The sequence below is a fragment of the Aptenodytes patagonicus genome, chromosome 3 (genome assembly GCF_965638725.1).
Source record: "Aptenodytes patagonicus chromosome 3, bAptPat1.pri.cur, whole genome shotgun sequence".
Taxonomy (NCBI): Eukaryota; Metazoa; Chordata; class Aves; order Sphenisciformes; family Spheniscidae; genus Aptenodytes; species Aptenodytes patagonicus.
In genome coordinates this window covers 2,858,751-2,885,957 of record NC_134951.1, presented here as the reverse complement: position 1 = coordinate 2,885,957, position 27,207 = coordinate 2,858,751, and the positions used below count along the sequence as shown (strand labels likewise).

The 27,207-nt window shown below is 42.5% G+C and overlaps 1 protein-coding gene across 14 annotated transcripts in view; it reads right to left on the bottom strand.

Moving 5' to 3' along the window:
- The window catches only part of HMBOX1 (homeobox containing 1), a 117,692-nt gene that overhangs the window by 32,308 nt on the left and 58,177 nt on the right, over nucleotides 1–27,207 (bottom strand). For all 14 annotated transcript variants that reach the window (XM_076332564.1, XM_076332556.1, XM_076332558.1 and 11 more), the window contains 4 exons: nucleotides 22,172–22,651; nucleotides 20,123–20,208; nucleotides 10,503–10,613; nucleotides 3,112–3,265 (listed from right to left, as the gene is read on the bottom strand). In XM_076332564.1, the coding sequence (XP_076188679.1) occupies nucleotides 3,112–3,265; nucleotides 10,503–10,613; nucleotides 20,123–20,208; nucleotides 22,172–22,638 (818 nt within the window). In that variant the 5' untranslated portion in view covers nucleotides 22,639–22,651. The remainder of the gene's footprint in view (nucleotides 1–3,111; nucleotides 3,266–10,502; nucleotides 10,614–20,122; nucleotides 20,209–22,171; nucleotides 22,652–27,207) is intronic.

The following is a 27,207-nucleotide window of genomic DNA, read 5'->3' as shown; positions in this document are numbered from 1 at the left end:
TTTTGCAATCAAATTCAGATTCTTTCCTTGAAGTGCTCTCAGCTGGTTTGACACATCGAATTTTAGCAACTGCATTTCTTACCAACTGAATCCAAGTCAAAAGCACGTACCACAATTAACTGATATAGCAGCCGAAGACTTTGATCCTCACCCAAAAAAATGTTTATATAGCTTCGCAGCAACGTTTCAGAAGTTTATAGGAAGAAGTAGCTCTGCATTACCTACACAAGTTTCCATTAAGGCCTGGATTCAACCCTCTTATCTTTAGGCATTTAACTAAATCACCAAAGTTAGATCTAATTGCAGAAGGCTCCTCTTTTGCAGCCAGAGAGGAAGGTGCATGTAGCCCTTATATGAGTTGCATCAGTGGGATGGGATTGTCTTCTGGATCTCTACTCCTCATGGCTGAATAGCTAGAAGCCTAGATGAACAAGCACTTTACTGAGGTTCCCAAACAAGAAGCTCAAAACTAGGTGCCTAAATCCCTGCGTGCACCAACAGCGCATCAAGATGCTGCAGGACATACAAACGCAATGCAATGAAACTTGCATTTAATTAAGGAAAACAGTCCATTAAACTGAGTAAGATGCCTCCACTCACAGTCAAAACTTAATCCTTCGGAGGAAAATGCAAATTACCACATAAATGGCACCAGACCCCATGCAACGCCAAACACCGTTTTAGTGGGCCAAATGCTTATTCCTGACCCTATGGCATCAAGTGAACCTGATCTGCTTGGGCCAGACAGCCAGGAGTCTGGTTACCTTCATCCTGGCTGCTGTTATGAATCATATTACAGACAAGCCTGGAAGACTCCGGCGACTTGTAAGGGAAATTAGTTAGCTTCTTCCTAGGGCTCCCAAAAGAGTGTTCTCCTCCCACTCTTTCAAAACTTGTCACATAAACCAGCTCATCCTTACAGCTCAACTAGGCCTATTAAAGTTTAACAGTTAAACAACCATATTCCCAACTTGCTTTATGGTGTAATTTTATTATCATACAAAGCTTTTACCACGGCTCGAGTTTACTGTGTTCTTGCCTCAAGTAAAACTCCTCAGCCATGCTTTCCAGTACCACACAAGGCTGTGAAATTCAGTGCTCACGGTGACCTAGCAAGGGCTTTGCAAATTAATATTAAAGCCAGGATTAAGGCAATGTGGCAGAAGTCTCCATTAAACAGCAGAGTAAGAAGAAAACCCCAGCAGCAAAGACCTTACAGAGCACAAGACGCAGCGAACAAAACCAAGAATGACAAAGAAGAAGAAAGAGGGTAATGAAAAATTAGACCAAGTGATTATGTATCTGCATACACAACTGGATGATTTCCAATGTCAACACCGACTTGCTTCTTTCCATACACAAAACCAAATCTCACACCTTTCTAACAGACACATACCAAACCATTACAGGTTGTCTGACTTCTTGAGAGTGTCACAGCAGAGACTGGCTTTAGGAGAGATCTGAAAGAGGAAAGGGCAGTGCTTGCTTGCTTAGCTTTCTCTTTCTGCTCTGTGTTTCCACAGCACCTAGCACAAAGGAGTCTAAGGCACTATCATGATTCAAACAGCAAATAATAGCAGTTATTGCACTTTAGGCCAAACAGAAACCAAGAAGGAAAACACCCGCGCCCAAAGAGCTCTAATTCTACTTCAGAGTAACTAAATATTTCACACACAGAGGGTTAATAAGGAGATGGTCCTGTCGTGAAGGTGCACAGAGAGATAAAATTTTTGTCATCCTACATACTGCAATCAGGACAGTCATACAAGCATTTTAAAGTGCTAAAGATCCTGCACTGCACATCATACTGCCTGCATGTACTATCAGATCCTGTACTATCAGATTTCAGGACTTCGCATTAGTTGGGTCCAGCAAAGCAGAACAGATTTCAGACATTTACATTATTTCCTTTGGGGAAACATTCAGCCAAAGCTGAAAACATCAGTGCAGTTCCAGGACAGAATACGGAAACAAACACTTAGTTACTGGTCTCAGCTCTGCAAAGCCCCGTGATGGCCTGTGGCCACAAAGTATGTCCATCCTGTGTGTAAAATGGTTCGGGTCCCTGAGGGAGTCTGGTATTTTGGTCTTAGCTTAGGCAAAAGGAGACACTCTCCTACTCCTAATCAGTTCCAAAGACCCTTGTGCAAACAAGAGGAAAGAGAAGCATTACAGAAGGGGCAAAAGCACATCCTAAAAACCTGCTGGCCAAGGACTCAATGGAGTTGCAAACCAGAGAGGAGCGTAGCACACACAGGGAGTCATCTGGTGCTTTCGTGGAAAGGAGGTTCCTCATGCTCTCGGAGGGAAGAAAACTCCTCCCAGCCATTTAGCCCTTAACAGGAATAAGCATTCATCCCTAAAACACGTTTGAGTTCACTAGCCCTTTTCTATTATACAGTATTATCCACAAAAGAGACATTACTCTAAGTAGAGGGAAAGGCAAAGCACATAGGCAGCCAGCAGACCAGGCTCAGAGAGTGCTTCGTCTCTGCGGGACTGAAGAGCTGGGAGCTCTAATGATCACCTGCCACTCTGCATATGTATTTGAAAGATCCACTTTGCTCTGTACTGTTCCCAGTTCATGTAAAAGGGTTGTAAGAGCCTTTTTGGACAAGGAATCTACTGCTTGTTAGGCAAAGTTCTGCATCCTGAACAATTATAGTGCTGCCGAAATGCCAGTATCAACTAGAAAATAACATGATACATTATGAGGACAAATCAGTAAATTGGGAAAAGAGAAATGTAGAATGTAAAGAGTGTGCAGACCCCCCCCCAAGACCGAGCTTGGATTAGGCTAGAGGGAAAGGTTTCTGCAAAAGAAAAGGAAGAGCTGAACACTCTCAGACTGAGCTAAGACAAGATGCCTTAGGGCCTACAAAAAATGAGATATTGTCCAAAGCAGTATAACATATTTTCAAACAACAGAAGGGGTGAAATAGCTCCACCTACTCTATCGTCTAGAATCAGACGATTACACTGTTATTGGCTTGCGTGATGCTAAAACACATCCATGAAAATGAAGCTGATGTTCACCAGAACAGCAAAAAGGATACTTGGCTTCAAAAATGGCTTTAAAATGCCCATCTCCGTAACCCCAAAGTGACATACCTTTCCATAACAGCCAGGCACTCCTTTCTCCATGTGAACCGACTGCCTCGCCGTAGTCTGAAGGTCCCAGAGGTAGCTGTGACTGGGGGAGGCGTCTGTCTCCATTCTGGCTCTTCTATTGGGATAGGAGCGGGTCTCATGCTTAACGTAGCCCCTAAGAATAATAAACACTGTGTTTCCTAGTGGATTAAAAATCATGCCCATTTTCTCACTCCTGCTCATGAAAAAAAGACAAGACAGGTGATGAAACCATTCAAACTAAAAAAGTAAGGCATTATCAAACAAAGACACCTTAAAGATACACAAAGCCAGCTAGAGTTCCCATCCCCAACCTCCAAGCCAGGGAGGTATCAGGTGACCATGGAAATCTAAGGGAGACATAACTGAGCCGACAGCTACTTAGGAAAAGTTGTCCTGTCTTCATCAAGAGGAAAAGTGTCTTACAGAAAGGGTGAGCTATGCCCCAGCTGGGATCTATTTAGGTTGTGCTGTTACCTCTTCTGCCATGAAATGGGAAATAGTAGGTTTCTATTTAATTGTACAACAGTCTCAGGAAGCAAAACATACATTTATACCAAAGGTATTTCGATGTGTCCGAAGAGCTGAGTAAACACTTGAAATAGCTCCACCGATAGAAACACACCCTGTGACCTGTGCAAACACGGGCTCCTGAGTGCCAGGTTGCCTGAAAAAGTCACTGAAAGCAGATTAACAGCACACCTTTCCTCTTCTGTCCCCCTTCTATGGATATATTTCTCCTTTCAAGAAGCCTGAGCTGGAAAGCATCAAGCAAGAGACAGGACTTGGCACAATGCCCTCAGGAAAGGCCCTTTGAAACTTACCCCTGATCCTTTCCACAACAGCCCCTCAGTTAATAAATCAAGATAAATCAAGACACACTGGGAAACCGATCTTTCATATATCCCTTGGTGAGGACGGGAACCTGGTATAGGACTTTAGTACATAAAACAGGGTATGTTCTGAAGGACAGTTTTGTGCTCAGTGACTTCCCCTGGAGGGAAGAAATAGCTGTTCTTGTGTGCAAAAAACAAAAACCGACACAGTCGTATGAAAAGATAAATCACCACCTATATCCCATATGCATCCTGAGCTCAACTGGAATTCATGCACTGAACCGGCCTGGATAGATCCAAGAGAAGCAGGCCGCTCTGCTCACGGGAGGAATACAGTGTTGTGCACATGTAAAAGCAGGGCTGAGACAGCAAATCCCTCTGGGTACACAGACTTGCTCAGAATGGTTAGGATTTAATCATATAAACATACTGTGTTAGTGAAACAACACTGCTTGTTTAATTTAAAACAGAGTAAAAGGGTTAAGGGAACTTAGAGTTTAACCAATAAACAAATTCCTACAGTTAAAAAGCAAGAAATTAGCTATTTATGCATTTGGCTGTGTGTTCCTTTCCAGAAATGCACAATGAGTTTTTTCCATACTGCCAGGGGCTTGCATCCGTGTTAGGCAGTGGAGCCCAAAGTAATTTAAGAATTTTACCCAGGAGAAGTCTATAGGAAGGGAAGCCCACAATCTCTGCCTTACATGCACAACGGACGGTGACTCTTACTAATTCCCAGCTAACGAGCCTACACAGATTACTTAGTTTTACTGACACATGAAGCATTTCCTATGTTGCCAACTTACTGGGAGGCCGTTTCAAGGAAGGTTCCTTATCTACTCTTTCTAGTACTTGCACAGTTTAGGGGTCTGGGTCAGTATCAAGGTGCTAGGCTTTAAATACTCTTCAAAAACTAAAAAACTTTAAAAAACCCAATTTTTAAAAAGAGGCAGGAGAGAACAGGACAAGAAATTAGCTTTCCCCGCATTGTCTTAGCAATACACTTTCCCTACCTGAGGATTTCATTTCACAGGGAGAGTATAAGAATATCAGTGATGCCTAACATCAAGGTAAGAGACGCAGGGTACTTCCATTAAATTTGCCCGAGATTCTTCAGACAAAGGTTGAAAAAAAAAAAAATCTGCATTTAAAGCATAAATTTGCTCCTGCTACTGATATATTCACCCACTGAATATAAGATGCTTTTTTTGTTTTAGTAGCCTTGCTAGATCAATCTACCTATTTCTCTTTTCTATGGGGTAACATCAATATCAGCAACAGATAAGAGAGAAGTATGCTGAGAATTACAAGCAAGTACCCACCACTGTTTTTGCACACACATAAAGACGGAAGCATCTGAATGCATACAGAGGCCCAAAATGCGCTTACCCAAGTGGCATTTATGTATGAGTTTATTTGTGTATGAGTGGCAAAGTGGTGGACATAGGCATTGCTGCCACATTTGATAAGGTAACTACGGAGCTTTTCTTCATCCCCCTCAATTAAGTGAGCACTTGGGGATCCCGTTTATTCTGCTGTTCCAACGCTTCGTTGCAATCTTCTCACCACCCAGCTCCACTTCTTTACAACTTAGTAAGTTACATCCTAGTTATTAGGCCAGATTCTTTTTACAAACCCCTCAAACAGCTTTTAAGGAGTAGTGAAACTTCTCTCTTGAGCAGAATGAGCGGAGCAAATGCAGTATGAGATTTTCATCTTAGTATATGCATCAAAAAGCAAGACATCTCTAAGGGGTATAGAGGTGAACCGTCTGGGGAGAATTCCTTTCGCAGAGAAAAATGAAAAGCTACATCTCTCACTACCTGCCAGTGCCGGGTACCTTTTGCAACAATATGGAATTTTCTTCGTGCAAGCCAGTATTTTCTCAAATGCGGGGTATGACTTCGGGGATGCTGCAGGTGGGTTTTGGGGAGAGGAGGCAAGAGCAGTGCTCTCCAACTGGAATGCAGCTCTACCTCTGTTCTCAAAATTCCTCATGGCAAAGGCCTGCCTTCTCTCAGCACATCCCAGACGCTATTCTGAAGAAAGAGCGTTGCTCTTAAAAGCGTCACATGCAACTGCTGATCCACACCACGTGTCTCAGAGAGGCCCTGCCATTCAGGGGCGACGCGCAGAATGGTTGGAGCAAGCCTCAGGCCATCTCCCAGCTCCAAAAAACCATTTAGTAGCAAGCCTTTGCAGCGAGTACCTATCATATATTACACTGATAAGAACAGATGTCACACTTTATTTTTAGCCAGACTGACCTGAGATCACATGATAAACACCTTTCAGTTACTACTGAGACAGGCTAGATTTGAATCAGCAGCCTGCACAGCAAAAAGTTCCCTACAGAGCTCATTGCTTGGATGGAAAGGATCAGAGCAGGGACTATTTTCTCTGCAGCTCTGTAAAACAGTAAATCACCAACAATACGTTTCCAGTGCAAATCTCGTGGGATATCCAGCCCCTGATTTTTTTTTTTTTTTTGGTAGGTTTTTCTTTTATAGCTAAACAAGAACTGCTGTGGGAATAACACAAGAGATGCTACATCTTGATAATAACTACCTTTCTTTTTCCCTTTTGTTCAAGGAGGAAGAGCATATGGTTTTCTCCAAGGTGACCACAGCTGCCTTCCTATTACAGAAGACTGGCAGAAATAAATATCCAGCCTAAACAGAAGCAGCCTGTATCCATCTGTAACTTCAGCGCATCATTTCTAGGTGCCAGCTTCAGTTTGCAATACGTAAGTGGCAAAAGACATGCTAAAGTTACTGCGTAACAAACCTTCCGCATTGCCCAAGACCCGGTGCCAGCCAAACTAATCAGGCTAACAACTACCAATGTAAAAAGAAATATTTATTTATTTATTTAAAACCCATGGGCTCTGAAAAAAATAATCAGTACATTATAGGACTCCATGCACTCATATACTGGCTTCTGAAACATATACTATTTATCTACTGCCAAAATGCTCTCAGTCCTCTACAGAACACAAGAGATGTGGTGCCTGTCCAAAAAAAGCCTGATCTCAATGAAAAGCATCCCTATTAATTGGATTAAAGACCTTTCAAACACGAGCATTTAGCACTGACTTCTTCCCTTCAACAAAAAACTGCCTTTCATCCTAATTGGCAACTGTTTCCAGAAAAATTGACAATCACTAGTACACTGGAATTCGCAGCATTGCTGTTAACTCCAACATCACTCCTACCAGGAAAACACTGATTGAGAAATGTTTGAGCAAGATCATTGCATACAGTAGGAAAAGTGGGGGTTTTTTCGGATCCATGAGACCGAAGTCTTTTTTGCAATGTTCCAGCCTGCTGTTGCCTGAACACCCGCCACCAAATATAGGAGGAATATCGAAAGTACGCACGCAAATAAGCAATCAAAACCAAGCGAACAACAAACAGCATGTTCAAGAGACCAAAGCAAGCTGGCAAATAACGAACGTGATGGAATTGCTGAGTCTCTTCTGTATAGGAGCAACACCTAGCAACGTCGCAACAGCAGCAACGCCTCAAAACTGCCCTAAGGCTCCACAACGTGAAGTTCTTTGGTTAGCAGATGCAGGACTGCTTGTGGATGATTTGAAGTGTTATATAGCACCATTATACATTTGAAAATAGAAAAATAAAATCTTTTTTGATGTATTTATGAGTCATCTTTTGTCCCCTTTATTATTAGAAACTCCTGGCTGGGTGCAGTATATAAGCATAGTAAAAGACAGTCCCTGCTGTTAGGACCTTACAGGCAAGGCAGGCAAGTCATACACAGGTTAATGGTCTCATCTTTATCTAGGTGACGGGAAAGTGAGGTGCAAAGGTGAAATAATTTGCTAAGAGTTGTACAGAAAAACTAGCAGAGCCAAGGAAAGACTACAGTCTGCCACGTGATCTCCAGTCCTTTCCTCACGAAACAACTATTCTTTCTTTACAGTTCACAAATTGATTATATCTGGTGTCCTAGTCCTTCAAAACTGTTTCAATTTTAAGCGAAAGTTTTCTTTCCATTACTACACAAATTCAGTCAGAAAGTGGACTTACTCTGAAGATCCAGTTTTCCAAAATAAGGAACTAAGGCAATGGGGGAACTAAAAGTTCCCGAAGACCTCCCTTTGCCCGTTGGTAGGTAACTCAAACGCGTAGGTGCTTCTGCGCAGAGACACCTGACTCTATCACTCAAAGGAGAAGGATTGAGATTTTATTCCCAGCAGCTGGAATTGGAAAAGATGGGATATATGAGAATCAAAAGCCAAATGTCACTTCCTAGTGAGCGAGCGAATAGAAAAAGCACATGCTAGTCATTTAATCTCTTAAGTTTCTTCAAAGGAGGACAATCTTTTACACTCTACAGAGAGTGCAGTGACGGCATCGCTTCTTTGTGACCGTGGCAGGAGGCTCTACTGATTTCCTCATTTTCTGACTCTAAAGAAGGCAGCAGAATGGCTAGTCCAGTCTACTAATCACAGGATACTGTAAGTAGCATCCAAAACTTAGGCTCCAAATTGGTTTTATAACAGTGATTTAAATCCAGGATGCTTTGGACAAGGTTGGTACCTTTCTTAATACACTGTATACACTTGCACATATGCATGTTAATTATCTCTTGGCTAGCCAGTCTGACCTGCAGTATAGTAGATGGCAATAATTCAAAGCAGTGGATTATCCTACGATAAATAACACAACCGTTTTCCTGAAGTAGACTTTTCCAACAGCTACGGGAAAACTGAGGGTTCCCCCCTTTACCTCAGCCTCTAAAAAGAAACCAAATGTTATTTGGTTCTAAAGGGAATTTAAGTGCATCCAAGTAGTCCCTTGGCATAGGCAGAGGAGCCATTTTGCCTTTTACATTTCTTAAAAATGCTGTATAAGATCTCTTATTTGAAAAAAGGTTAAACTCAAACAACCACTCTTCAAGAAATTTTTCCACGTGTGAATAAAGAAAAGTGAACAAGACCTCAGCAAGACAGTGCGTCGGAAAAGTAGAGGTTAATGTCGATTCATTTCAGTTTAAGCCGTAACCTTCAGTGTTGCTAGTCTTCCTTCCTTCGACATTTCTCAAGAGCGAAAGGACAAACAAGATGTGAGCTTGTGGATATGGGGAAAGAGAGAAGGTTACAAGGAAGAAGTAAAGATTTTAGTGCTAAGTTTGACAAGGCTTCTCTTATCCCAGCACAGAATACTATTTCTTAAACAACTCCACATGATATCGGAAAGAAAAGATCCAAGGCTATAGGAAGGATCCACACAGCAGTTTTCATCGTTAGGAGAGGACTTCTGGGGTTTTTTCCAGAATACACCTTCCAAAAAACCTCTAGTTCTCTCCGCTGTTTTGGAGGCAATACCTTCCATCAAAGGGAAATGGCTGAGAATTACTTCGTAAGGTACAACTTGAGGCTTTCAAAGCAGCTGATGCCGAACGGTTGTATCCAGTAACTTTGCTGGTCCTTAGTATCACAATTCCAGCCACTGCACAAACAAGGCTTCTCAGTGAACCCTGCAGCTTGTCAGCACGTCACAACCCTTGGCACTTTCATTCTTTAAAGCAATTTTCTAGATGCTTAACAGAAGGGACAGGCTCGGCTGTCACTTTGAACCCACCCAACTTTAAGCTGAAGTATTCTCAGGCCAACTGACAGCTGGAGCCTCTTGATTTTCAGCTTACACACAAAGCAGAAGTTTTGAGGATTTGTTTTCACTGGAATTTTTCTTAATCGAATTCTAGATACTGAAGCCAAGTTCACATTAGAGAGCCTGAGTCTTAAATTCCTTAAAACAATTACAGAGTTAATTTAATCATGCCATTGTTTAAAGGAAATTAAATGTAAATATTTTGATCTTTACAATAAAACCGCTACAGGAAAAAATAAGAACTGTGGTCAAACAAAATCTATGGAGAAGAACAATACAAGGAAATTAATTCAACTGTGATTTTGAAGATTGCTGGTTAGTTAAAGATAATGAGGAGCTTTACTTCTCTTTTTATATTTAAGATCTATTTTGAGATTTGGAGAAGCAGGTGGGATTTGAGAGAGACATCTCCAACTTATCACTGTAACTATCAACATCCCATCCATGAGCTTGAGATCCAACCCCAAACCCTCTGAAGTTATCCCAAAGTTCCTCTCTGCTGAAATGCAGGGGTTTTTTCTGCAACTTTATATTACACAGCCACTATTAATGTTTTCTATTTGTTCATTCTTAAGAGCCTCAGCATACATTTCATGTTAGCTGACTACAGCTTCACTGACTGCTTCTGATTCCCAGAGTTAGCTAGCGGTGAGAGGACAGGGCAAGTAACCGTGACCGAGAAGCTGGACAGACAGCTATGGATGAGTCAGCTCTGGATCATTTGCTGCAAAGCAAAGCATAGATTTGTTCCTACCCTCCTAAAAAGTAGACTGGTCAGAGGGAATACCTCTTCAGTACACCAGAGCAAGAAGTGAATGATCAGTGATAGTAAAAACCAGTGACAAAAGGCTTCTTTTCCATAAATAAAACAGCAGGAGATGTTTAGACTGTATTTGTTTACCAGGATTTGTCTTCTCAAGCTGGTACCATCTGTAAAATGCCCTTTTCTTTTGCTCACTCAGGTCCGACCCCTGCTGCAACAGCCAATGGGAGATCCGGCTCTGACTGATACCTGTAAAAAACCAGAACAAAACAAAACAAAACAAAGGAGAGAGAGGAAGAGAAAACTTGTTCTTTTTAAAACATTTTAAAGTGGTTTATATACTGATAAAAGGTGTGGTCTTACAAAGCCCAGGAACTCATAATGTTTCAATCACAGAAAAAGTAGACAGTTCAAGCTTCCCCGCCCCGTCCTTAACTGCTTTAACTTCTCCCTGTTGTTATTTTCAGCCTTACTCAAGGTACATCCTGGAATCAGCACAATCAGCCTACAAACAAAGAGGGTACAAACTGGGAAGCCAAATCTACCACTGCTTTGAATTGTCCACAACTTCCCTGATTCTTAAACTTCTTCATCTGTGAAATGGGAACAAGTCCCTTACCCACTATTATATATAAATAACGATAGTTAGGAGATCGCTATCATTCAATGCTTGAATAAGAAGGGAGATAAACATAGAAACAGTTTATGTGATATAGATCAAATGAGCCCAGAAATGGAGCAAGCCAACTATCAGCAGCTATAACATCAGCCAGAAAACAAAACAGAAAGGGCAGCTGTCTGTCAGCAAAGCAGGATTCAAGCTCTAGGTATCCAGGCAAGATTAGGGACAAAAAGTTCCAGAGTTTTTAAAGCAAGACTTCTAAGAAAACAGTAAAGGGGGAAAACCCCATACAGTTATTTCCAAAGCGTGACATTGAATGAAGGATCAACGCAGAAAGGGAAAAGAAGTGATTCGAAGGAGAGGAACCAAATAAAGCAAGACGTTTAAAAGTGCACTAGGAGGTGAACTGTAGGTTCATTTGAAAATATAAAAAAATTCATAGTTTACTGAATAACTGAAGCAGTACTTCAGGTAGGAGGACTCCCTGTGCTTTCCACAAGGCTCTTCAGCTATCAGAAAGGGTTAACAACATCTAAACTCCCCTGAGAACTAAAGTTTTAGGAAGTGCTCCAAGTAACAATATACTGCTGAACACCACCTGTGCCACCACCTGCTTGGTGATAACACTGAGGCAGGTAGAAGGCTGGTTTTCACACAGAAACCAAACTACCTCTCCCCTCTTGAGATGAGTCAAGGTTTTATAAGATCTCATAATCATATTTAACTCATGAAAAACAACCCCCTGTAGTTTTACCACTTCTAATAGAGGGGGTTTTACTATGCTTTTTTTGCATTGAACATAGAAACTAGTTAACTTTAGAACGATTAAACTTGACTCTCAGGTGTCATATTCAGGTGGGTTTACTCCAACCAGATTCTTAAAATCACGGGGTTTATGCTCTTAACTGTTCTTCCTTATACAGAATTCCGGAGCCTACGAAGTTTTAATTGTCCTGGGGAAAAGGGAGAGGTGTGTTTTGTTTCGAGTACAGAAGCTTACTGCTATTCAGCAGAGGTCTGCCCACAAAACATACCCTGGTTTGGTTTTGTTTCCCGTACATCTATTGATCTTCTTAACACCCATTCCCAGAGACTGCCTTTGCCCCACAACTGAAAGAGCTCAGAAACAGCTGGGGCAGTCAACAGTTGACTACACCCAGGGCCCACATTGGGATATATAATTGAGTTTACACTACTAGGGAAGTGGAATTATTCAACCAAACACAAACCTTAGATTCTGCCAAGTTTACGTCAAGTAACTGTGGAAGCATACGAGTTAATACCAGAAGAAGTCAATATTAAGTCAATAAAACTCTCCAGCCCAAAAGAAGGCTTCAGAAATCATGCAATCTAGATGCCTGATCGCCAGTGAGAAGACCAAGTTTTGAAAATTTGCAGCTCTTTACCTGCTATTATGATTTATAAAAACCATTTCTTTAACACAGTGCTATGGGACACAAATGTTTGTGTCTCACTGCTTTTGGTTGCATGGCTCCTATTAGTCAGTGGATAACAGGACCATTAATTTACTTGTTTACTACAGTCTGCTTACACTTATTGCAGTGAATTAGTGTCTGTTGAGTGTTTGGACAACAATGTAAGATATAAATGCAAAGCATTATTAGATAAAAATTATAAATAGAGATTAAGTATCTTCAACAAGAGTCATGTAGTGGAAAATCCAAATTCTGCTCAAGAGGCTGCCTGATACTGTCATAAAGTGGTACAGATGTTAGCCACTTCAGACAATGTGCTCGAGACAAAGCAAAGGAGCCAAAAGATTCAAGCTGTGTATTGCCATGTCCACATTTGACTCATTGCGAGTCCTCGCAGTTTGTAAAGTCACTTCTGCAAAATGGAATTTTGTAAAGGACATTGAGATGTATAGATTCAACAAACGCACTATAAATTCTCAGTACGTTATTATTTGACTACAGCATCTCATGAATAGCACTGCAGTCCATAGCATTTTTTGCATTAGCAAAAAGCCCATACCTATTTTGCTCTTTAGTTAGCAAACTTCTATAGCAATGCCGCAAACCCAGATAACGTGTCAGGTACAGCTCAGGCAGCTGATCTTGCTTATGGTCATAGGAATTTAGCGGATGAGCTTTAGAAGACCCTTTAAGTCCCATTTCCTATCATTCTTTTCTGGTTTTTATTATTCTCTTTCCTTGTTTCAGAGATCTGTGGTGAGAGCTGAGCTTCTTAAAGGTTTCCTCTACCTATACCACTCCTCCTCTTTTTGTTTTTAAGATATAAAATATCTTTCATCTGTACATCAGTTCAGTTTAGAGGCCCCAAAACTGTATATTCCAACAGCTTGACTGATTCGAGGTCACATGCAAAGTCCGTAGCAGAAGAACTGATCCAGGATCTCCTAGATCCCAGTACAGTGTCTTAATCACAAACCCATCCTTCACCCCTTTCAATTAAAAAAAACCCCAAATTGTCACATCAGGGTTTCTTGCATCTCAAGTGGGTTTTATGCAGTTGGCTCACAGGGACAATGACTAGTACCACCACCAGTACCATCCTGTCACATTGTCTGTAATCATGCTACTTTAGGAAATTGCACTGGCAGGAATAAAGAAATCATCCTGCTGCCAGAAGCAGATTAATGAAGTAAGTTCTCTGGAGTACTGAAAATCCAGCGGTCTTGAGGAAATTCACTCTCAGACTGAACCACGGACCTCAAGGAAGACTGCCATCCTCTGGGCTCAGCATCAGCAGGGACATGAATGCATGGTAATGAGTGCAACTAGTTTTCTCACAGAAAATACTGAAGAGAGAAGTGGTAATCACAAAGGATTAATGTTGACTTCTTGTGCCACTTGTCACTCCTTCCCACAGCAGGTTACAATTCATAATTATAAACAAAATGGAGATGACAGTACATTCATGCTCTTCTGTCCAGCCCCACTCTCTCCTACATAAATTATTTGGGGAAAAATTTTCCCTTTCAAATACATAAAAGAAACGGTAAAATGCATCATCAGAGAAGGCAACCGGTATCTGCACTACAAATCTGCTCATAACCCTCAAAACTGCTATTCATCACGTCTTTGGTAACTGGTTTTCACCTTCACAGATAGATTTGTTCAGTGACTCTATTTTGCATTTCTTTAATGTTTCTTTCAGGAGAGATTTTTAGAAGCACCTGGAATACATCAGATTTGGAGAAGAAAGTAACTGTCTGTGTTTTAATTCTTCAGTTTGTAAGCAAAGTCCTAGATGCATATAATACGTGCTTGCAAAGGACACCTATCAATTTAGGAGATTAGCAAAGCTTATTTACAGAAAACCTGCAAAGATCAAAATCATAGGAAAACAAATCTTTCCCTCTGTTGTCATGAGTATTAAAAAAAAAAAAGGAAGGAAAATGTTTCTCAAAATCCAGTTTCTTGCCATTTCAGATGATCAGTAATTCAGTAATTTTCTGAATTCTCTTCACAACGGAACTAGTTAAGTTTCACTTTGTTTGTATTTGCATTTGCTCAGCATCCCTCTGTGTAGCTTCCAAACCTTAAGGGATTTTATTTAAGTCACAGCAGTGCTTCAAGGCTGCCCTCCACTGCACTAGATGTTGTGTGTGTTTAGCATAATATAAAGCTAAGTCCTGAAGATCTCACATCAATCAAGACAGAGACAGTAGGACAGGGCTGAATTGTACAAGCAGAATAATTGGGAAGGTTAGCAGAACTGCACACTGGAAAGCTCTATTTATTATGTGGTGGGTTTTTTTAAAAAAAGACCTCTGCATTTTATTGTCGTTGATTATTTTTTTTAATGGTGGTTTAGTTTTTATGGTACTAGCCTAAGAACTGAGAAATCTGAATTCAAATTCCTGCTTTGCCACAGACTGCTTCCACTGTGACCTCAGGAAAGTAAGGGTTTTTTGTTCTTTCACTCCTTATGTGTAAAAAAAAAAAAATGGAAAAGGTAGTATTTCCAAACCTCGCAGAGGCATCATCCATCAAAGCATTTAGCTTGGCTGCAAAGGGCTCATCTATGTATACTCCTCCCTCTCCTTTACTGTAGTACCTAACAGAAAGATGTGAGTTTCTGAAAACATTTCCCCCGCCCTCCATCTACATTTGGAAGCTAAGAGACAGCATCTCTTAGCAAGCTTACATTTCTCTCTCTGTCATTTGCCTTCTGACCATAACGTACTTGGTACCCAGATACAATTCTGGTGGCAATTAAAGCAAATTGCAGCACATGACTTCAAATTACTGTTGATAAAAATTTGGCATCTCACCTGCCACATGTAGGGCTAAATACCTACCCCCGAGTAAGCTGCAGCTATGTTAAAAGGAGCTTCAAATAACAAGATAGGAAATTCAGCAGGAACTATTATTAGCTCCTGTTTATACTGTCATTTTTCTTATCAGTAGGAGATTATTTATACAGAGCCCAACCCAAGTGCTTCTTGTTTATCTTATTACAGACACCATTAAAAAAGTTTCTATAAAAAGCAGCTTCTGTATTTAGGACCAGCACTAATAAGTGTTATGCTAGGTTTTTGCTTCTTATCAATCATTCCTTTATTTTCAAGTCACCATTTAATACTCTGTCACTATTTTCCAATCTGCCCTCTTCTCTCAGTACTCAAGGCAAGCCCTGTAGAATGTCTTCCAGGTTTAATTTTCCCTGTCAGATTCATTATCTAAATGACTTTTAAAGTTTCTGGTAATGTTATAAAGACTAAGAGAGCCTAAAAAATTGTTCTACTGCAACAGCTGACTTTAACCTTCAGCTCCCTGTTCCTCTCTCACGTATCCTCCCTCTCCATCACTTCCCATCCCCTTGCGCTGCAGCAGAGGAAAAACAAAAGGAAAAGCCATTTACTGTTGCAGAGTCTGTAAATACAAGGCTGCTCAGCGTGCTTTGTAAGATTGTGGCTGATGTAGGAATGTGTATTCTATAAGTGCACTGCAATATTAGAATTAAGATGAGAAAAAGGAGAAAGACATTTTGGAATTAAATCCGAAGTGGCTTTAAGAATTAGCGAAATAAGGTAAAATGGAAGTTTCAAGGGGCAGAAGTTGCAGTAGAGGTTCCTGCACCAAGGACAGAACACGACAACATACAGAACGGGGACAAAGACGGTCGTAAGCACAGGGGAAACATTACACTCTCTGATGAGCTAATCCAAGACCTGCAATTTGAAGACATGCAAATACATTGGTTTAGCTAAAGTTCATCGCTTATATGTTCGATTTGGCCAACTTCAAATCCAGCCGTAATTAAGAAAAGGAAGCAAAGTTTTAGGTTCCTAGCTAAAGGTCTACTATCGCTCTGTTCAGATGCACTATTACTCCTTTCCCCTGTCTATGCTATTTTCCCCTCCCATTACGCACACACACATACACGCACACACAATTTTTTAGAGTAGTAAAGAAACTGATGGACATTGAAAGGAGAAAGTTGGCAGCATGGGTAGCCCAGCCAAACAACTCTCCTTCTGGACAGAGCCAGCCATAAATTTTTCATTTCATTTCTTTCTTGCCTCTCTTCCCAGGGCAGAAGACATGAACGCTAAAAGCCGAGGCCACACTACTCTGCATTTATTTCAAGTGCTAAACAAATGACTTCCAGCTGAGGCAGGGTGGTAGCCAGTGGATGGGCAAGTCAAATGTGCCCAACATCTGCACTGCAGCCTCCAGAAACAGCTTGCTATGTTTGTATTACAACAAACGGTGATGGAGGCTGTAAGCACACCAGCCTCTGTGGGTTGCTGATCTGCTAGTGCAGAATTGCCCCCTTTCACGCTCTTTCACAGCTCCTTCGTTGGCCAGAACAGGGTTCCACCTCGATGTGCAATATAATAGAGGACCCTGAGACACGGATCACTGGAGGCTGAACAGTATTCTGAAAATACTGAATTCACTCTCATAGTCCTCCCCTACACCATCTGCTACTGACCACTCTTTGGATTTTATTTATCTGTTTTTCCTCTTGTTTACTGAATGATTTACAGAGCAGCTTTACCAGTAAGACTAAGCCTGTAAATATTGAGATGATACCATTTGGGATCATATATTCTGCAAAGTATTACCTCTGTCTATACAAACTGCTTTTTTAATGAACCAAGAGTGGTTTCCAGGCCTTCCTTGGGAGCCTGTTTCACAGCTGAATAGGAAGGAATGTTGGATACACGTGAAGAACACACAAGTCAACTGGCACTCATCAGACCTAAGACAACTCTGGAAGTGCGAGCCCTGGAACACATGCTTTCTGCTCTGGGTCTCTGTCCCGAGCTATTTTCAGTCACTCTTCACCGTACTGCGCTTTTGAAAGGAAGCTAATGTTTCTCCCAGTAGTGCTGAGCACGCTCTTTAATCTGGTCCCTTCAAACATCTCTTTGAGATTTACTGTTTCTTTCAGATAAGCCATAACTATGTACTTAATAGTGGCACATAAGTACTACGCATCTGCTTACACAAGGCTATGGGTTATATTTAAAATGAATCAGCTCCCGTAGACCTTCCCACCAAGCATATGGAGGATGACACAGTTCAACTGCAAAGTGTAGTGGGAGGAAAAGACTGGTGCGTCACAGCACAGCGCAAGCCCTGCAGCTATCTCTGCTTGAGAAACTGCATCACACGCAAAATATCGCTTTCTTTTCTTATTTGAAAGGTCCGTGGAAACACTACTGGGTCAGCTGCAAAAGGACGTAGCCATTTAACCTTTAGATCTACCTGGTTTCCCATTGATTTGGCTTGAAAACAAGATAAACACGGTGCCATTAGTTCAGTCTTTTTCTGTCCCACTGACAGGCTCGAAAGGGACATCTAGTAATATTTTCTCTGATCACTGTGTGAGTACGTTCTGGATCCCCCCCATGTTACGCAGGAGGGTTGAGTGGGATGGGTGTGAAACTTAGTCAACTCTGTATGAAGTGGATGGTGTTGTTTACCCACAGGAGGAACAGCCTGGCAAACAGTGAAAGCTCCCAAAGGCTAAATGCCAATTTAATGGCTTTAACAACTGAAATCCAGTAGGTTGAGGATGGAAGGAGCAAAATGATCAGGTGTGAAGAGACTGGTCTTGACTTTCCTACAGTCTGCCTGCAGGGGTATCAAGACATGCACCGAGACACCTAGCTAATTATAATTAGATCAGCTCCTTTTACTGATACAGACTCTGTCTTAGATTTGGTGTGGTGATTCTGATTCAACAGCCCTGCATGCAGTAGTCCCTCTGACCAAAGAAAAATGCTGGCTTGTTTGCAGTTGTTTCCTTTTTGCATTACTTCTCTTGAAGGGGAAGTTAGTTTTGACTTGCTGGTAGATACAGAGGTTAATTCAGAGATGGGTTATTCCAGGATTATATTCAGGCAAGGACTGCACAAAAGTAGGGGAGTGACCCACTAACTACCAAAACTTCAGAGTTCAGGTACAATTTAAGCAACTAGACTTAGGATTTAATTTTTTAAGTACCAGTGCTAACATCTGATAAGGCTAATAACATTCCTTAGTGTTACACAAAATGTTAGTCTCACGATTTTACAGATGAAATTGAAACCAGGGAAGGACAAGTGATTTTGCCCAAGATCACAGAGAAGAGTTGGAGACGTGTAAGGAATTCCTGGCTCCATGGCTCAAGCACCCGTTTCTGCCTGCCTACCTCAACTGCTAGCATGTCTGCAAACCCAGATCTCCCAGACAGATGGGTTCCTATGACATTTCAGATACTGGAAATATCATAAAAGAACAACTTCCCTCCTGCTGGCTTGGCATTCCTAGTCATCAAGGAACCTTAAAAATGATCTATTTCAAGATCTTTATTCAAGTTTGGGTTAAAAAATGAATAAAAGTTATAGGCATAACATGGGATTGAGCTATCTGTATTTCATCATCAGGTCTTCATCCTAAGACATTGAGGGGCTGGAGCGTGTCCAAAGAAGGGCAACGAGGCTGGTGAGGGGTCTGGAGAACAAGTCTGATGAGGGACGGCTGAGGGAACTGGGGTTGTTTAGCCTGGAGAAAAGGAGGCTGAGGGGAGACCTCATCGCTCTCTACAACCACCTGAAAGGAGGTTGTAGCGAGGTGGGGGTCGGTCTCTTCTCCCAAGGAACAAGCGATAGGACGAGAGGAAATGGCCTCAAGTTGTACCAGGGGAGGTTTAGATTGGATATTAGGAAAAATTTCTTCACTGAAAGGGTTGTCAAGCATTGGACCAGGCTGCCCAGGGAAGGGGTTGAGTCACCATCCCTGGAGGTGTTTAAAAGATGTGTAGATGTGGTGCTTAGGGACATGGTTTAGTGGTGGACTTGGCAGTGTTGGGTTAACGGTTGGACTTGATGATCTTAGAGGTCTTTTCCAACCTAAATGATTCTATGATTCTGTGATTCTAAGTACGCTACCAGCTACGCTGTTCCAGACAAGCAGCGTGAACCTGTAAAGGAGAACTAATAGCACCCCACCCCATGGAGGAGCAGTAAGACTTCATTACTCTTTGTGTAAAGCTCTGGAAACACACCCAAGGAAGAAGTGATATCACTGCAGTCTGTTCACTTGTCCTGAATGTGAAAGAGAGAAGACGCAGGGCAGAGGGCAAAAAGAGAACTACTTCTCCTTCTAGGTAAAACCTGAGCTAATCCCCTGAACCTCACATCTGATTTTCATTAATTGTGACTCAAAGGCAAATGATTGAAAAACTTCAAACTATCATCATCCGACTCCCGGATGTAGTGATACCAGCTATAGCTGTATCTCCTGACTCTTCATATACATTTTATAATATAAATACATATTATCTCTCTCTCTCTCTCCATACATAGAGATGCAGATATGCATCTATTTGCCGCACTCAACAAACAATTTAAGAATTAAGGAAAACCGTTTTCATTTTAAGATAAGAACTTCGAGCTTATTATAATGCTGTAAAATAAAATCTGCTAGCACAAGCCACAAAAAAAGAAAAAAAGAAAAAGTGATTCACTGGGGAAGTTCCATGATGTGCGGGACAATGGGTCTTAAATCAAAGGCATACATTATCATGACTAAGCTGACAGATCTGCACTGCAATGCAGAAAGCCAAGCAATATTCCAACATCTGCACCGTGCACAGATAGGCAGTTAGACACAGTTTCCCAAAATGAAGAAAGGACTCCCCGAGCTCTTACCTGTTACCTGTGCAACAACTGCTTGGGAAATTCTCCGATTGGCTAGGAAGGCTTTGATTTCCTCCTTTATCACACTGCTGTCCCTCCTACCAAAACAAAAAAACAAAAGAACACACAAAAAGACGGACAGACCAAAGTGCACTTTGAAGATGCAAAATGGCTTTATTTCCTTTATTTAGGGGACAAGGAGTGGGGAAGGCAGGCATTAAAATAGTCAAAGTGCCTCACCGGTGGACACTTCTTTTAACAAGTGTCACGTTTGATCAAAGTACCCTAGCAGGAGAATGGATGACTCATGTCCTATATAATTCATATTAGGTGCAGCACTGCCATATGGAATGTACAAAGTTTCATTACACAGGGATGAATAAATCTCTCATACCAGCATAAAAACCTCAGTCATAAAAATGAGGCACAAAAATAAAAAATAAAGGATAGCAGGGTCTGCACGGTTAGCTACACAAATGAATATACATACACAAACCTTCTCCAACCTTTCAAGGAAAAGACCCAAAGCAGAAAAGATTTGGCAACCTCTGTCCCCCCACCCCTACTTCCTCAGTCGACAGCTTGCACTGAATGAACAAGTGCCAGTTATTTAAAGCCTTTGTATGATTTTTATAAGGTGTGCAAAGATAGTTCAGAAGGGACTAAAACTGTGCTAAAAAGAAAATAATTTGGAGGTTGCACAGGGACTGTGATATGCAGCAAATTTCAATTGCAGTAAACACATCCTTTTTCCTCCTCCTCTTCCCTCCCTTCCCGAGAAGGGCAGACAATTAAAACCTGACTTTATTAGGCTTTATTATTTGATAATTTCCCTTCCCCTTCTCCCCTCCTGCCCCAGCAGCATTCAAGGCAGATTCAAGCTTGCAAATGTAAATGCAAAATAAATGCTACGTTGTACGTTCGTTTTTATTTCTGTACCCAACACTCATCTTCCATATGCCTGCAAATAAAAGTAGTTTCAGTTTAAATAAGCACTGAAAGCATTACCTGAGACTTACTGCACAGGAACCCAAAACTCCAAGGAACGATTAAACTTCAGCAATGGGAACTCCTGCATACTGCTATACTCACCACCTTCCTGCATTATTCTGTTAACCTGCAGCTCACAGTAAATGAGGTTGATCGGCTTTTCTTACTGCTCATCCCTAATCCTCTCCCCCAAAAGCCACACCTTTACCCTAAATCTCCAAACTACTTCAAACAAATTTTCATCCTGGAGCTTATGGACCCTAGTTCTCTCATAGGCACTTCATAAATGTTGCAACTTTGGGAAAAAAAGACATTCCAACATTATGACCAAAATGGTTTTGAGACATTTGGCCTTTCCTCTTCTTTCTTTTTGCTATCAAGCCCACTGACTCTGACTTTCATCCTAGGTGGTATAATCCCCTCCTTTCATCTTTGCCATAATGCTGAAAAGGAAGCTGCTAAAAGTAAAGGAAGGTCAGTCTGGAAAAAAAAAAAAAACAACTGGCTCTCACTGAAGACTTCTGCTTCTTCTTTATTATTTGTATTTTCCTACGCCAATCTGCAGACTGTGCAAATCCCAGAGAGTGTCAGCCCCTGCCACAAACTATAAACAGATAACATACATGCTCTGCAGACCCCAGTGGAAAGCATTAACCAAGCAGATTCCCTGCTCCCCCTATATATGGAAGGAAATACAACTGGTATGAAGTAGTGGAGGAGTCACGTGAATTGACACTCAGTCAGAAGTCTTCTGAGTAAGAGTAGGGCGGAAAATTAGCGCGCTAACATCAATTTCAATTTTTGGTACAGCATGGGAAAAAATATTTCAACAGTAAAACAGACTGTGGGACACCCACACACGGCCAGGGGTTGTCTACACAAGACTAAGAGGCAGGTGAGAGGTACCGAGATAGTGACCATTAGGGAACTGCCAGGGGAATAGCTGTCTAATGCAGTTCCTGCTTTTTTGATAATACCTATCACTACTACAGCAGTCCTCCAACATGCAGATTTCTTCTGAGGGACTTCTCACTCTGACTTTCCAAACTTTTTACAAAGACTTCTACTAACCTCATCAGTTCCTCCACTTTGTCATCAATGTCCAAGTCCTCTTCAGAAGCTTCAAAACTGTATGACCTTTGAGCCAAGCTGTTTGCAAGTGGGTAGCGGGTAGGTGACATCTTCCCGTTGAATGCAGACAACCTCTCGTTACTCTCCCTCCCGTTCTGATTAGTAGTGCAAGGCTGTGGGGAGGTGTCGTAACTGTTGCTCGGTGATGGGGACATCCCAGAATGCTGGGTCTGTGTTGAAGCTGTGGCTGTAGAGGAAGATGCTGGGACATTGTTGGTACTGTTACTGTAGGAACCACCTCCGTAGCTAGACCTTCTTCCAAATTTGTCACTATGCTCTTGATCAAGACGATCCAAGGTTTCCAGCGCGTGGAGGATTTCATGTCTGGTCATTCCTGTACGTCTCAGGCGCTGAAGCAGGTCTATCTGCTCTATGGTAAATCTTGGTTCGTCTGTGTAGTGAGACATGGTTTCCAGCAGGCTAAAAACAAAGTAAAATGTAAAAGCAAATACTTCAGTTCAACAGTTCTCTGTGGTACATGGAAAGTACCTTACATGCAGGAGAGACCAATTCTGGTCCAAAACTTTAAGTCACACACACGACAGAGCTGGCAGCCCAACAGACCACCTCCAAACAAGCTCAGCAGGCAACCTCCCACGAATGCTAGTCTCACTATGTAGCAGAAGGGCTTATTTTCTTTGAAGTGCTCAAATAGCATTTCTCTCTTCTACTAGCATTCCCTACACCTTCTACAATAAACTTGCGGTTAGTACCCATTTGCTTTTGATAAACCGCTGCTACGGAGGGACAGTGGTTGCTCAGTAATTAAGGCTGCAACTTGATTTCAGACACAATTTTGCCCATTGCTAAGTATCCACCTGACAGAAATCCCAGACTCCAAAACTGTTAGGTAGAGGCCAGAGGTCAAGTTTTTCTGGAGAAGTTTTAACCAGTTATGACGTGAGATTTCTGAATCTCAACGCTTTTGAATCTTAAGTACGAAGAGTTCAAGTTGCCCTAACTTCTTGTTGCTACCTTGAAAAAAAGAAGATAAAAACACACCTAGCGGAAATTCTAGTGACCTGTAGGACCAAAGTTGATTTGACTGAAGTCCCATTTCTGAAGTTTGATTTCTGAAGTTAGTAACTTTTGAACCTGGAATGTTGTCACAGATCGCCTGCCTTAACAAGGAAAGTGCAGCACATCCAATTACTACTGAGCTTTCATTTAAAGAAATAAGTCTACAGCCTTTTCCCCTCCAAAGGCAGGCTTCTCATGTAACTCAATCATCATGGTGGCTCATCAAAAGCATTTTTAACTCCTAAACTTCCCAAGGTGCCAGAACAATGAACATGTATTTGCTGCAAAGACCAGCAATGGTACTGAAAAAATCATAATATGCTCCCTTCATCTCTTTTCCTTCCTAAGTCTCCTCACTACAGATCCAAATGGCATACAAGTGACAAGATCACCTCCTTCAGAACTCAAGATCTTGAGAAGAAGGGATGGCAGATGGAGGGCAGACAGAACTTGGCAAAGAGATCAAGGCATTTTGCATCCTTCTTGTGAATCTTCTTATGAGACAAGGGTTTATTACAATTCCTGCAGGAGAGCGGGGCGAAGAGATCACTCAAACTCCAGGAGACATCACAGAGCTAATGTACAATCCCTACAAGCGAGAGCAGACAAACAGCAGCCTCAGGAAAGTCAAGTAAGAATTCCAAGGACCCTATGAAAACCAAAAGAGGGACAATGGCTGTCATGATTATGCTAGACCTTCCAGGGCCAGGGATTTCTCTCCACAAATTTTGAAGATCACTCTTCATTTTCATTTCTGCACTGGCACAGAGAAATCCCCAACAGGAGCCACAGAGTGACAAAACTTTTGCAATTGCTGCATTTAGTCTTTTTTCAGATACATGAATCACAGTAAAGTAAACCAAGCCCATAGGTTTTGAAGGTATAGCAAGGAAATCTCTTCAGGGGAGTAACATCTCACAACACAGATCTGACTAGGCAATGGAAACAGGTCTATCCTTGAGTCAGAGGGTATAGCCATGTCAATACTAGTAAATTAAATAGTGCCCAGGAAGAGGCACCGTAGCATCTACACACAGTCATCTGCACCATTATTAAATCACTGTAACGGTCTTTGGCACAGTTTTGGTCAACCAGTGCACTCCTGACCAATTTGCAGGCTTTTTTTCAAGATTTTGCATGGAGCAGAAACCACGAACACTCTGCCTGGATGCAGCCACTCAGTCTCAAGGCTAAAAGCATCTGGTAGTATGGATGTGGCCAAGCGGCCTTGGGGCTGAAGAACAGCACCAAGAACAGGCTTGCTTAGTAGAGCTGTAGCTAGAGTGTAGCTGTACAGACATGGTGCTACAAAGCCAGGATGCATGAATCCACAAAAATGGCATTTGCAGCCTGGGAAATCTAGAAAATGAGAAGAAGCTCCTATCTTTGGTCTCATAAAGCAACTATCAAAACCCCTTTCGTTGTTTCAACAGTGTGTACAATGGAAGAAGGAAGCACGAGGACAATCCAAGGGGATGACTCCCATCCAAGAAAATGACTATGTGAGAAGACAGACGGACTACAGCCATATAAGTGCTTCAGTCCAACAGGAATGTGCTGTCCTTTGGACAATTGATTACTGCAAAACGTACAAGCCATTTTAAATTTTAAAAAACAAGCACACAGACTATTCCACTAAAAGGAGGGCACAGCAGCCAATGCAGCAGTAGACTAGCAACTGACTGGAATTGTAACAACTAAAATTTGGAAGTCGCATCTCAGACTGAGACGTTCAGAGCTTGACAAGGAGCATTTGGAAACAGACATTGTGTTCTAGGTTTGGCCTCTGCGCTGGGGGAGGCAGGGCTGCTCAATCCTTTTCTCCAAGCTTTGTGAGAAGTGTCACACTGACTTACTGACTCACATCACAAACTCCTGTACAGCCCGAAAGCCCCCCACGTCAGCTCTGAGTAGCATGGTTTTCAAACAGAAAATCTCTTCTTAAACATCTGGCCTTGAGATGGTTTTCATTAGATATGTCAGCTCGCTTTTCCTTAGAGATAAACCCATCTTTGGCATTTCTTACCTGTACTTCTCATGTCACCATTTCCTGGATCATTTACCTGTCAACACCAAGTGTCATGTGCTCAAGTACTTGTCGAACTGGAGGATTTAATGAACCAGAACCTCCATCCAGAATTACCTCTACTCAGAATTCCTACTTTACTGACTCTTTGACATTTAAGACCAAAACGTACTTCAGATGATCTAGTTTAATCTCCAGTTTGTCACAGACTTAGAAACCCAAAACTTTAGTCCTTCTAGCCCTGTAAACTGAAAAACTCACATCTGACAAAAGCGTGACTTTCCAGATGGCTTCAAAAATGTCAAGCAACACAGAACTTACCATTTCGTGCAGCAGTATGTTGCCATGGCCAGTCATTCCCTTTAAAATTTGGGTGTGATCCCTAATTTGTCTAAAATGTCAGGGCTGATCTTCCAGATCTGAGTTCTCAGGCCAAATTAATATCCTTTAATGAATTACATATAATCCTTTAGTGAATCCTAAGTGTCCTTTAGTTCCCCGGGTATCCAGCCCCCTGAGCTGGAAGAGAGGGACGGGGAGCAGAATGAAGCCCCCATAATCCAAGGGGAAATGGTTAGCGACCTGCTCCACCACTTAGACACACACAGGTCTATGGGGCCGGATGGGATCCACCCAAGGGGACTGAGGGAGCTGGTGGATGTGCTCATCAAGCCACTTTCCATCATTTATCAGCAGTCCTGGCTGACCGGGGAGGTCCCAGTTGACTGGAGGTTACCAAATGTGACGCCCATGCACAAGAAGGGCCGGAAGGAGGATCCGGGGAACTACAGGCCTGTCAGTCTGACCGCGGTGCCGGGGAAGGTTATGGAGCGGTTCATCTTGAGTGCAATCACGTGGCACGTACAGGACAACCAGGGGATCAGGCCCAGCCAGCATGGGTTCATGAGAGGCAGGTCCTGCTTCACTCACCTGATCTCCTTCTATGACCAGGTGACCCACTTAGTGGATGAGGGAAAGGCTGTGGATGTTGTCTAGCTGGAGTTTAGTAAAGCCTTTGACACCGTTTCCCACAGCATTCTCCTGGAGAAACTGGCTGCTCACGGCTTAGACAGGTGGACTCTGCGCTGGGTCAAAAACTGGCTGGACGGCCGGGCCCAAAGAGTTGTGGTGAATGGAGTTACATCCAGTTGGCGGCCGGTCACGAGCGGTGTTCCCCAGGGCTCAGTTTCGGGGCCAGTCCTGTTTAATATCTTTATCAACGGTCTGGACAAGGGGATCGAGTGCACCCTCAGTCAGTTTGCAGGCGACACCAAGTTGGGCGGGAGTGTTGATCTGCTCGAGGGTAGGAAGGCTCTGCAGAGGGACCTGGACAGGCTGGATCGATGGGCCGAGGCCAACTGTATGAGGTTCAACAAGGCCAAGTGCCGGGTCCTGCACTCGGGTCACAACAACCCCATGCAACACTACAGGCTTGGGGAAGAGTGGCTGGAAAGCTGCCTGGCGGAAAAGGACCTGGGGGTGCTGGTTGACAACCAGCTGAACATGAGCCGGCAGTGTGCCCAGGTGGCCAAGAAGGCCAATGGCATCCTGGGCTGTATCAGAAATAGTGTGGCCAGCAGGAGTAGGGAAGTGATCGTGCCCCTGTACTCGGCCCTGGTGAGGCCGCACCTCGAATACTGTGTTCAGTTTTGGGCCCCTCACTACAAGAAGGACGTCGAGGTGTTAGAGCGTGTCCAGAGAAGGGCAATGAGGCTGGTGAGGGGTCTGGAGAACAAGTCTTATGAGGAGTGACTGAGGGAACTGGGGTTGTTTAGCCTGGAGAAAAGGAGGCTGAGGGGAGACCTCATCGCTCTCCACAACTACCTGAAAGGAGGTTGTAGCGAGGTGGGGGTCGGTCTCTTCTCCCAAGGAACAAGCGATAGGACGAGAGGAAACGGCCTCAAGTTGCGCCAGGGGAGGTTTAGATTGG